The sequence below is a fragment of the Aptenodytes forsteri genome, unplaced genomic scaffold (genome assembly GCF_000699145.1).
Source record: "Aptenodytes forsteri isolate BGI_AS27 unplaced genomic scaffold, ASM69914v1 Scaffold309, whole genome shotgun sequence".
Taxonomy (NCBI): Eukaryota; Metazoa; Chordata; class Aves; order Sphenisciformes; family Spheniscidae; genus Aptenodytes; species Aptenodytes forsteri.
This window is the reverse complement of record NW_008795857.1, coordinates 2,867,196-2,880,069: the sequence shown is the minus strand read 5'-3', so window position 1 is coordinate 2,880,069 and position 12,874 is coordinate 2,867,196. Positions and strand designations below refer to the sequence as shown.

Sequence of the window (12,874 nt, the reverse complement as noted above, 5' to 3'; positions counted from 1 at the left end):
ATAGAAGACTATGCAACAGATATTTTACACATACTTAATTACCACTATTTAGTTTGAATTTTTTTTTTTAAAAAAGGTATTTTTTCTAGATGATATATTATGAAGTAATAACACATACATCTATCTCTATCATTAGCTTGACAATTTTACTTGCCTCCAAAGAGACATTCAAGTCTTTAATGGCATGGGAGAAAAATCCAATACCTAAAAGAAACAAGTACTGATACTATGGGTATTATTTGGTATTGCTTATATTCTGAGGCAGAACTGAGGTAACCTCCAAATTGACTCAGAGTTACTGTGATGTTTTCTTCACTCTCCTCACAGTGATGTGCATGAAGAGGAGCTGAGAACATGCCAGCTGCACGGCAAAAGGGATCAAAGCAAAACTTCAATGCATATGGCACATGCAGAGCTGCAGTGAAATAACTGTATGGTAAAACGTTCAAGGGAGACTAAGACACTGCAGTTTACAACTCCTTGCTACTCTGTCCAAGGCTCATTCAAAAGATCCATGCATATTTGTGGCTGAAAAGCAACCACAAGGAACCGAAGGTAGAAGTGGAAAAAAGAATAGACAAATTAACAATGTGAAAACCTTCTTGTGATCCCGAATCACTGTTAAGAAACGTAACTTAAAAGCAGCTAGATCTTTCTTCAATCAAACTAGATGCAGCTAAAATAAAAGCTAGCAAATGAAATGTTAGCCGCAGAGTTTCCTCACTTCTGAGAGGCTCCTAATGCTCTGAAATGGAATACAACTCTGGTTTCTCTCTGTGAAATCTTAATTCTTTGTGCTTAATAAGGCAGGTCTGTGAAGCTGGAGACTCTTTCTTCTTTTGCCTTATTAGAATCTTTCAAAATGTGAGCATATAAACACAAGCAAAAATATGTACTTCAATGCCTCTATCGTTCAGGGCTTTTAAGCTCAATAATTACACAAAATGACCCTTTATATCTGTCTGACTTGCTCCAGTAGGCATTACTAGAGGCATAATGAACAGATTAATGAGAACCCTCAGTTTATTTTTGTGAAGTGAGACTTGAAATTGAGCTTAACAATGTAGCAATTTCCCAGACATCTTGCTTGAATATATTTCCTCTTTGTATTGTATGAATGTGACTACACTGAGTTTGGCAAGTCTGGAGAAGGCATTTGGATTTCACAGAGTTGCTGTGAAATTTGCTTCATGTAAAATAGCATGAACCGTGGTTGAAATATACTCTGTTTGACAGAAGAGGTACAAAAACAGTTTTGCTGTGAAATTAACTTCATGTAAAATAGGATGACGTGTGGTCAAAATACCCTGTTTGACATCACAGGTACAAGAGCGGTTCCTTTTATCCTGTTCCACTCTGCCACTTGGGAGCTCAGGCGTGAGACAGAATTAAGGATTATACAAAAATTAGGAAAAATGTTATATTTGTCATTCTAGATATGACAGGACAGTAGATGCATGCAATACTGATGGGAAGCAACAGAAAAAGCGATGTGAGCATACAGGTAGTTGGAAAAGCAAGAGGGCTGAGAAATGTTCAAGATGTTTTATTATGAGAGAAAACAGTCCTATGAAAGTGGTTAAGGAGAAGAATGATGGATGAAAATGGATGTGAGGGAATTCTAGAGATGGGATCATAGAGTGAAGTGGAGAAACTACGGGACAGGAGGAAAAAGCTGCTGTGTTTGTGGCTAAGTATAAGGAACTACATATACAAGTATGTAACGTGCCATGTGCAGTTACGAGGAAAGGTATTCACACACTTCAAGTATTATCTCTATAGCAAAAGAAATAATCACATTGTGATAGAGATTAGCCCAGTTTCACAGAAGTATACCCAGAAAAAAAAAAAATCCAAAATTGAGTTTGCCACTAACATTGCGTAAAGCAGTATTTTCTCACTTGAAGTCCTTAGACAACATGGAAAACACTCTTCTGCACGTCTGAAAAGTGGTTTAGAACTGTTAAGTGCATGACCTAGATCTCTCCAGGTGTTCTGTACCTGTGATTTATTATCAAAGGAAATACAGCAGTGCCTGAAAACTGGAAATGCACATAGTACATCATGGGATAGAAATACGAAACACTGGACAGGAGCAATAAACCTCAAAGTTGAAAATTATTCTTGAAAAATCAATCAGAAGACAGTTAATAAATTTTGTTAATGAATCTTGCATCCACATCCCAAAGGGCTTTTCATGTGAAAGTACTAATTACATTCATACAAAAACTATAGAAAAAAAATTGAGGGGAACTGAGCTGAGAATTTAGGATTTGAAATAGCTATTATACAATAAAAAGATAATAAACAATAGAGACGTGAAATTAAGTTTGGAAGTTTTTAAATATTTATCATAACAGCAGTATACTCTGAATAACAAACAATGAGTCCAGTGGGGCAGGGGCAGAGAATATATAATTCAGTATGTTACAAACCTTCTGAAAACAAAGTCATGCCCTCCACAAGAACATCATAAAACTGTCCCAAACCAGCTGTATAGACAGGTGATACCGACTGCCTTAGTACTGCCCATCAATAAACAATATTAATTGTCTCCCAAATTCTATCATAGTATTAAGACCCTTTTTTCCTACTGGGGAATTGAACATGGTACGTCTGCTGCCAATGGATTAGTTCTATTTCACAATAACTATGCAAGAGAACTTTAAAAGAACGATACCGAGTTGATAACCATCATGATAGCCTGTTTCATATTTGTCTTTACAGGGCTTATTTTATCAAAAGTGTCATTAACTCTGAGGTCTGACTCCTACTGGCCTTTGGTATCTTCTGTTTTTCATTTGACTTTCAGACTCTGTCAGTAAATTCCTCTAATAAGTGCAGGTCTCTATTGTTCGACACTAACATGCTCAAGCCCACTTATCATAAATGTTTTAAAAAATAGAATGGAACATGACTGTTTTTCATTACTGTCATACCGTGTAGAAAAAAACAGCTTATTGTGGAAAAGAGAAAAAAAAAAAGTCTCCATAGGGCATTTGAAAATTGACAATTACACAACCAGTATGCATTAATTGGCTCTCACTTAGGGAAGGTAAGCAAGCTTCTCCCGTGAAGATAACAGACATCCACTTTCTGTCTTCAGCCTTTTAAAACTGGGAGAAGAGGAGGTTAGGAGTAGCCTGTCAGTTCCTGGCTTTGAGCACTGAATTATTAATTTACACAAAACACTACATTAAAAATACTATTAAAACAACCCAAAGCAGCATATTGACAGTTTAAAGGGAAAGTTCATGCTTCAGCAGACTGCCAAAACCAATATATGCTATTTAAACATAATTTAATTTTCTTTCTCATTGTTTTGTTTGCCACTTACTGATCATCAAAGGTGTCTGTTGAGGTCTGTGTTTGCTGCCTTTATGGTTCATCTTACCCCTTATGCCAGAGATTCAGCAAAATGATTTGGAGACCTCACAGGACAATTGTGAGACAGCACGCTAATGACTTTCACAAAGGATTGTAACTCCACTGAAAGACCGGGTAGATAGAAAGCCAGGCAGCACACAGCACGGGAAATAACTCTTATCCACATGTCTTTGAAGACAGGAAAGTGAATAGAGAGTATTACTAGCAAAGTAAATTTTCCCACTGCAAGTATTCTGTCTCTTCAAATGTGGGCCCCTGCAAAATTCTCCCAGGTTTTAACTCCATCCACTTTCATTTGATACTGCAGCATATCCTACACAGAAAAGCAAGCCAGTTATTTTTCTGGAGTCTACTGCAGTGTATTAAACACAGAACTAATGCCAGAAAGGGTCAACCCGGGATTTCAAGACCTTATCAACCACCTAGACTGCACTCACATCTCCAAAATTTATAAGAGAAACAGACATAATTTGGAGTATACTTTTTGGAAAGAATTAATATTTCAGCCTCACACAAATACATGTATAATGATTCTTAGTTGACTGTTGCTCTGAGAGGTACTTGTAGTCAAACAGGCAATCATAGTCCCAGGCAAGGACATACCTACTTCTCATTTTCTTTAAACAAAGACATGTAAGCCTAAGTGATGACAATTTTTATACCAGTGTAGGATTAGCCCTTTTCGGGCTGGGATGTCCAAGTATTCATCTAAAAAATTAGGATTTGGCTGAGACAAAAAATAGTTGCAAACTTTGACCACATTAGCAGAAGATTTGTTGCATTTCTTCCAGGTGAGAGGGGGTGCAGCATTCATAAACATGGAGAACGAATTGATGAGGGTACTGTCGCTTCCATCCTGTTATGCTGTAATCTGGTTAAGGTAAATTGCTGAATGCAGGAATCTTTAACTGTCTGCCTAAACCTGATGATGAGTCAAACCCAGGCACAGTGCACGAGTTTGATTCTTGCTTTTCCTTGGGGAGTGCCCGAATCACTCGACCAAAAGGCATTTAGAGGCAGATTTCTCTCTGTGGAGCTGTGCTGTTTGCATAAAATACCAAGGTATTCATGGTAAGGGGAAGGACAGAGATAGGGGAAAAAAAAAATCTCTCTTGCATCCAGCAGGAGTATCTTTACCATTACACTGTGATGGTAAACCAGGTAAACTGCACGACCTCCGCCTTACTACAGCATCTGTTAATTTGGTTAAAATCCAACTCTTCATCTCTTCTGTTTGTTTCTGTTGTTAAAATTACATGACATTAAAATAACTTGTTTGTTTTTCTCGGGGCAAAAAAATCCACGTTTTCAATTTGGTTCAAGATTTTTTTTTTTTTTTAAATTTACAGAAATGAAACCAAAAAGTCAGTTCTTCACATTCCTACCAGTGACTGTCTCAATTTTCTCTTTTTCATTAAGACATCTTCTTCACCATATTGAAATCTTGTCCAACAATTTTTAAGTGAGGGCCTTCATTCAGAGCAGGAGTCACTGAACGATGATATCTCTTCCATTCTACATTCAACTATTTTTGAGCACTAAGAATATGGCTTTTTATGGTCACAGTACCATGTTTCAGTATTTCTCAGTAAAATGAAAGTGGTCCAGCTCTGGCTTCGTGCAGTGAAGATACTCTCTACTTAGAAAACAGTCCTAACATTTATAGCATTTGGCATGTATACAGTATTTTATATATTTGTTTTATATGTTTAATATCTATACACAGATTAATATATAATTTATAAATATATAAATATACATATACTATTATATATATTTATTTTCTATATTATATATATACTTATTTATGTAGTATTTGGAGTTATCAACCTGCAATTACAATCAAAGTAATTTTTGAGCTGAAGTCAATTCAGCATTTTTGCAAATCCTACTTGAAAAGAAAATTAAACATATTTAAAGGGTTTTCTTTTCTGTGGTGTGGTGACTGTTAAAAACAACTCCAATTTGCTGATCATAAAGGGCAAGAGATTTAAATTGAATATGAAAAAATGCTGTCAAATGCAAAGAAAGCACCTGAAAATTGAGGGGCTTATGTGGGGAGCCACAAACCTTTCAACTTATCTCAGTTACAGATGATATGGTATTTAAACATAACTGCAGAGGATAGAAAAGTTTCAAAGAGAAGTGAGCTTTTTCAGGTTGATGCTTTTTCTTACAATTTTCTAGTCCTTGTTAAATTGAATTGTTCTGGAGTCCACTGAGCTTTTGGAATTGTAAGTTTTAGGACCAGGTCTTTGTATTTGTTTAGAACTGATAATTGCAGACAATGCTAGGACACTGTAAGTTCGTAGACTTAAAATTAAAGACTGACATTTTGCTAGCTGGATGCATGTCTGTCAGAGCAAGAAGTTAGGCAAGATACAGTTCTTTAATCCACATGAAAATAGTTCCTGCAGCCACGGCTTTAAGAACTTCCAGAGCACCTACATTTTGAATCAAGATCTTGAAGTATACCATGAGGAGGCACCTATCTTTATTTCAGGGATGCACCTGTACTTGTCCAAGGTTAAGGCTTTAAAAAAATAAAGTGTGCTTTGAACATGGTGAGTAGATACTTGAACTGGGCAGCCAACCAGCAATTCCACCTGCACTGTGCATACTTGAGCAAGTGCTCCTTTTGATTGTTACAGACTATTAGTATCAAAATATGTACAAGGAAAAAGTTCAAAAAGATTCTGATTCTGACTCTCCCTCTCTCTCTCTTTTCTGGTTTCAGCCTTTTAGTGCTCCCACTGCTGGAGACAGACAGAAAGATGAATTTTATCTATTACGCCGAGATGCCTTTGAGAATGATTAAATCTCCCTTACTCTTTTTCCAGACCTGCAGGCAGAACCCAGGTTTTCTGCTCATCAATACCCTGTCCTTTACAGACAGTGAAAGGACGTGTCAAGTTCTCCTTCACCAACATGTCTAGACCACATTGTGACACGTTTGAATTGCACTGTTTGTTAAGAGATGAAAAAAAAACCTTAGAAAATGTGTATCAGCCCTGTTGCTAGAAAGGACTGAATAACCCTCTTGCCTGATGTGACGAACTAAGATACAACTCTGAATTTGTAAAATCCATTTTGTTTTGGTTGGCACAAATACAGGATGAGTGGGGGCTGTCTCCATCTGAGCTGATGACTTCAATTTTGTCACAGGAAAGAAAGCATATCTTATGGAAACTGACTCGGGAAAAAGGAGAGAAATAAGTCTGAGCTTCCCTGGGGATCAGTCAGGAGATCATATCCTATCAACATTCACTGAATGCTGAGAATACCTGACTTCAGGATATGTAACGTATAAATTTGCAGCCTATCTTTTCAGTCCCATGACAAGTATCTGGGTCATTCTTTACTTGGATTTAGAACTATCAAATGGTTTAAGAAGGCTATCAATACTGAATTACTCTTCTATACTAGAAGAATGGGTTTTATCAGCAGACCCAATAATTACAGAAAAGCCAATGGAGAGTATACATGTGGAGAAGTATTCATACCTGATTTCTCTTGATTTTAGTATACAAATGAAAATGAAAGTTTTTCTCGCTTTTCTTTCTCTTTGTAAGAAGCATGGTTTTTTATGGAAGGGTCCTGTTCAAAAGCAGAGTGGTCAGTGCGTATAGGTCAGGTACTCTGCTTCTGAACAGAGACAAGGTCAAGCTTAGGTAACTGGTTGATCTGTTATGGTTTGGTCCCTACCCTCACCCTCCCCACCCCCTTCAAATATCATACAATACATTCATATGCTTTGATAAGGGAGAAATGCATTTGATTAAGAAAATCCTTTACCAAGCATGCTCTCTTTTCCTCTCCTACCATGTCTCTCAAGGAGGGGTGATTTGACACCAGGGTCACCATAAACACGTGAACTCCAGAGAAACATGGTTTAACTTCCAGCGATCACAAAACCAAGGGTATGGTAGGCAGACTGTTTCTGCGAATGAACAAATAAACTGATTGTTTGAAGATCCAGTACTGATGTGGATCTTCAGAACTTGATTCTGGTTTGAAAGTCTAGATATTCAGTCACACTAGAAGCTGTTACATCCTAAAGTTGTATTTACAAGGGTCTAGAGTTAGAAATCTACGAGTTATGTAATGATCATTCTTTTCCTAGTCAAAAAGTCACCTATGTAAGTACTGAACAAAAGGATAAAAAACCCATTTTCCAGTTCTGACTTTGTGCAAATAAGTGGAAAAAATTAAACTCACTTGCAGGAAATCTTTGTGCGATCAGCCACCATAGTCCACTGCTGCTGATTCGTTGAAACCTCAATGTAGTAGCTGTAGCTCCTATCATCACAGTCCCAAAGTAGCAACCTAAGTATGAAGAAGTTGAGTGATAAGTAAAATAAACATTAAACCAAGCTGCTTAAGTTTTCCAGTCCTTTATTTTCTCCTCTTAATCCTTTATAAATTTAGCTGTTTCTTTTGCAATGTGCCTCTAACACTCAACAAAGTCTTTACTGTTTCTGTCATCTCAAACTTGAGTGTCCCTATTCTTACTATCCTAAGGCCAGTAATAGACTTACAGGCTTATAATAACCATCTTACTAACATTAATCTATTACATTTATCCAGTGACTTTTAATTTATTTGAAAGTCAATAAATGAACTTATTTATTTGGCATGTGACATTGCCTGCTTTAAACCTGAATCAAAGATCTGTTTGGAAAGGTCAGTTTAAGAGGGGAAAGAGAAAAGATTCTGGTGACTAAAAAGATTACACTGTCTTCTTAACTGTATTCTTTTTTTTTGTAAATATATCAGAAATATTTTTAAAAAAGCAAGTAGGAAAATGGGAATTCCCAGTCCTGGTTCATCATAATGTGAGGGAAAAGGCACTGAATTGTTGACACAATTGCTAAAAAGACAGAAGAAAAAGGAAAATCATTCTAACGAACATGCAGCTCTTCAGGAAGGGCACTAAATGACGTATTGAACAGCCTTCAATTTCCATGCTTGTCTCACAGAGAAGGAGATCTAAAGCATAAGAGATATGATTTAAGTATATCATTGTCAAAAAACACATCTGGCAAATGTTGTATCCTCTCTACTCATTCTCTTTATATGGGGATTATTTCCCTGTTGTAAAAGATATTTGAAACCTCAACATCATTCCTCAGTTTAATTTTATTTCTAAGGATATGAATTAAAGCAAAACCAAGAACCTTGCCCCTCCTCTCCTCTCCCCCTCAGTGGATTGAGATACGTGTACCTCAGAAAAATATCCAGCATAGAATGCCTTCTTTAGCAAAAACCATGAAAAATTCTATCCAGCATGTTTGCGAACCAATATGGAGCATCCTTTTTTCCAAGTTTCAAGCTGTTTCTCTTCAACTGCCTTTCAGAAGAGTGCCCAAGTTTTATATTATAAATTCCCTTCTTCCAGCTGAGAAAGTCTTTCTTGCTTTCGGCTGCTACCTCTTCTGGGAGGTATATAACTGCAAAACTTATTGCTCACTTTTAACATTTAAAAAACCCAATACTGCTAGAGGGGGAAAATGACCTAGCCAGTTGCTGAACGCAGAATCCTTCCTCTTACGGAGAGAGGCTGTCCCAAGCAGAAGCTGGACCGTCTTCGGAATTTGGTTATTAAGGACACGTGTGTCTGTATCTTTGCCCTAAAACGTAGTGCTATTACCTTCTTTTGAAAACAATCTAGTTTAGCTCTTTTTTTTTTTTTTTTTTTTAAGGTTTTGGAATCCCAGCATTCAAAGTGGAATCGGGTCTACTGCACAAGCAGATTTAAATTAAACTCCCTAGATGCTCTCAATTGAACCCAGCTCATTAATATTATCAAAAATAATAAGCTATCAAAAATAGCTTTAAGAAGCTAAAATAAAACACTTTTAACAGAAGCCTTTTATCACATACTAGTACTGCCTATTTGCAAATTAAAAAATTCAGAGCTGACTTAGTAAAAAATAAAAATAGTTGCCTGTGGCATCATGAAAGGCTTAAAAAAACCCACAAACCCACACCCCAAAACAAAACCACCCAACTCCAACCCCGCTCCCGCTGCTTCATCAGATCCTCCCCATTCTGCTTTTCTATAGTTTGAAGGTCTCCAATTTCTGAAGAGACTGAATGAAGCATATTAGAAAAAAAAAAAAAAAGTTTATGGATTAAAATCCTGGATTTGGTAATTACTAATAATCAACAGATCCTGAATGAATTTCACCCCAAAACAAAACCACCCAACTCCAACCCCGCTCCCGCTGCTTCATCAGATCCTCCCCATTCTGCTTTTCTATAGTTTGAAGGTCTCCAATTTCTGAAGAGACTGAATGAAGCATATTAGAAAAAAAAAAAAAAAGTTTATGGATTAAAATCCTGGATTTGGTAATTACTAATAATCAACAGATCCTGAATGAATTTAACATCTATATTTAAATCAAGTCTTCTAAATGATAAAAAGAGGGAAAAGCAAAAACATACATAAGTCTGTTTTCTTTTAAAAAGGCTATTAAAATGTAGCTAATTATGCTTTTCAATAGGATCCTTTTCATCATGGGGGCTCAGTGTTGTTTCCTGGATCCATGTTTTCAAAGCTATAATCAAGAGTTTTAATATCAGAAGCACACTAGTGACTGTAATTTCAACTAACAATACTGTAATTAAAACACAACTGGCTCAGCTTTAGAGCAAAAGGCTAACAGGACATACGTGTTCCTTTTAAGAACGTGTATAATTGCTCTCTCCCAAAACAACCTAGCCCAAGTTAAATAGGTTTAAAAAAGCATATGGCTTAGAATTATTACAAACCAAACAATGAATGAATTAAAGTTGGCAGAATCTTTCCCAAAGTGACTTAATATGAATGCTAAATGTAGATTTTTGTTTCTTTGGGACTTGTGAAAGAAAGTAAAAAATTCTTTCTTCACCTCCCTGCAGTAGTTTTTTTAGGAGAGACTGGGGAGGGAGCCTGACGACAGAACCTATTTGGAATTGATTCTGCATGAAATGCCTTTCTGGATAAGCAGCAAAAAACTTTCAGGTGGTTACATGAATATTCACCAGTGCACACTGGGCACAAGGGCCACTTTTTATGCCAGGTACAGTAATCTTCGAAACACATTCCAGGCAAACTACCAGGCGAAATTTTTGTAGAGAAGCTATGTTTTGCTAAGATGGATATTAAATGACAGGAAGGAGAATACTCCACTTTAAAAGTCAGAACTATACTCATTGGAAATGCATTTGTTTACAGCAAAACTCCCCATGTTCCCAGGACTTTCCAAATTAGAATAAAAAGCTAAATTAGCTCTCGTTAGTAAATCTTGCCTTCAGGATTGAGAAGGAAGCTTTATCCAGCTCACTCCTTGCAATGTCGTGATATTTAAACATATTTCTCATATGCCACTTCTTTGGGTATCTAAAGTCTAAGCCCGTTAATTGTTTAATATGGTACTGCTATTTACATCACATGTTGAAAATGCCTCATTTTATAAAATAAAAGCTTTTCAAATATAAATAAAATTTCATATTACAGGTGTGGGAAACTGATTATTTTGGCTACCTGTTACATCAAAAGATGCTGCAGTACTTTTTTTAACAGTATTGCCCTAAACGACATGTGTTTCCCTAGGATTGATTGGTCTGCATTTATACAAGCATTTAGTGCTCTGTCTGCTTGCTTTTTATCCCTAGATTTCTGGAAAAAAGATTGTCACTGTTTAGTTCAGACTGCTGTATAACTACATATGCTCAAGGCATTAGCAGAATACCAAACAATAATAGTCATGCACCTGACAGGATGATACCTGCTTCCTGAATACTGTAAGTCAGTAGTTACCACATACGGTATAAATATTTGATAGTACTGTGTTCGTAAACTACTTGCATACTTACAGAAACCCAAAAGACAGAAATTAAAACATCAGGTAGCAACACTTGTTGAAAGATGGGGAAAAAGAAAGAAAACCCAAAACTATACAGAAAGAGTTTTTTTATACAATTGTCTTTGCATTTTTTCCTCCAGTTGTCTATAATCCCCTTACATTTTCTGCACATATTTACATTTCAGTAGTTATTTTGCAGGAAACCAATCTTTCTTCAGGATCCTACAAAGGAGACAAAATTCCTGCATATTTGCTATGTGCTTATATGATCATTTATTCTGAATTAAGATTTCACTCTCAAGTCAGGCAAGCACAGCAAATGAGCAGCAAACAAAGAAAAACTTCATAGGCAGAAGTCGTATGGAAAATTAGAAAGCATAAGAGATGCATATGATAATGGTATAAGCAAACAGAAAACACATTAAAGCTAACTGATATTCTTTGTTAATTTAAGAATTACTCTGAATATAAAAAGCAAAACAGTTGGCTATCACATATTCGTATTAGTAAAAAAGTCTTCAAATAGATTAAACCAGGATAAGTGGTTAATCTACTTTTACAAAGATGCAAAATATTTCTATTTATTTTAACATGAAAACCACTATGGTACAGAAGAATTCTGTCTCCCTCCACCACATACACTATAACAAATCCTTTTCTATCATTTTAGCTGGTGTTTTTTTTTCTTTGTTTTTTTTTAAATTCACAGGAAAAAAGAAGCCCATCAAGTTACCCGCCAAAGATTGTAGCATAACAGTTACATTTCTATTCCAGATAAATGCAGGGAGAGTTAGAGAGCTATTGTGATATGGCAGCCTTTTCAATATTAAAGTTTTAGTCATTTAAAAGTTAAATTATGTTTACTATGTTAAACACACCAATTGCTGTCTTTCTGTTCCTAGTTAAATATAATAGTTTTTCTGTCATTAATAAGGGCCTTTTCAGAGAGGAAAACTGGCAAGGTTATTTTCTGTCCAGACAGGCAACAATGTGGAAAAACTACCTAAAGTAACATTGCTCTGTTAACTGTTGCAAGTATCTTGTAGCTGTTCCAAGTAGGAGTCTTAATAAAAGAATAAACTTCATAAATCAAAAAATATTTTAATTTCTATAGTTTAAAAGACAATATTTAGTTACAATTATTTTAAAATAAAATCACAGAATCATAGAATAGTTTGGGTTGGAAGGGACCTTTAAAGGTCATCTAGTCCAAACCCCCTGTTTTCCGGGTCTTTTCTATTAGAAAATACTATTGACCACAGACTATCATTATATCTGTTTCAGAATTTCTGAGTAAATTTTGATGTGGAAGTCAAGAGCTCCAAATTTATATATATAAATACCTGAAGAAGTATTTGATATTAACAAGGTTAATGATAAGTTAAGGTTTTTCTGAGTAAATTTTGATGTGGAAGTCAAGAGCTCCAAATTTATATATATAAATACCTGAAGAAGTATTTGATATTAACAAGGTTAATGATAAGTTAAGGTTAAGGACTGGTGGGAGATGTGGTGGTCGGAGGCCGTCTTGGGCTTAGCAACCATGAAATGGTAGAATTCTCGCTTCTTGGTGAAGTAAGGAAGGGGGCCAGCAAAACCGCAACCATGGACTTCCGGAGGGCGGACTTTGGCCTGTT

At 36.0% G+C, this 12,874-nt stretch overlaps 1 protein-coding gene across 1 annotated transcript in view; it reads right to left on the bottom strand.

Annotated features, from left to right (window-relative positions):
• The window catches only part of BTBD9 (BTB domain containing 9), a 140,855-nt gene that overhangs the window by 21,523 nt on the left and 106,458 nt on the right, over window positions 1-12,874 (bottom strand). Inside the window, exon 9 of the mRNA XM_009283745.1 lies at window positions 7,606-7,713. Coding sequence (XP_009282020.1) covers window positions 7,606-7,713 — 108 coding nt within the window. The remainder of the gene's footprint in view (window positions 1-7,605; window positions 7,714-12,874) is intronic.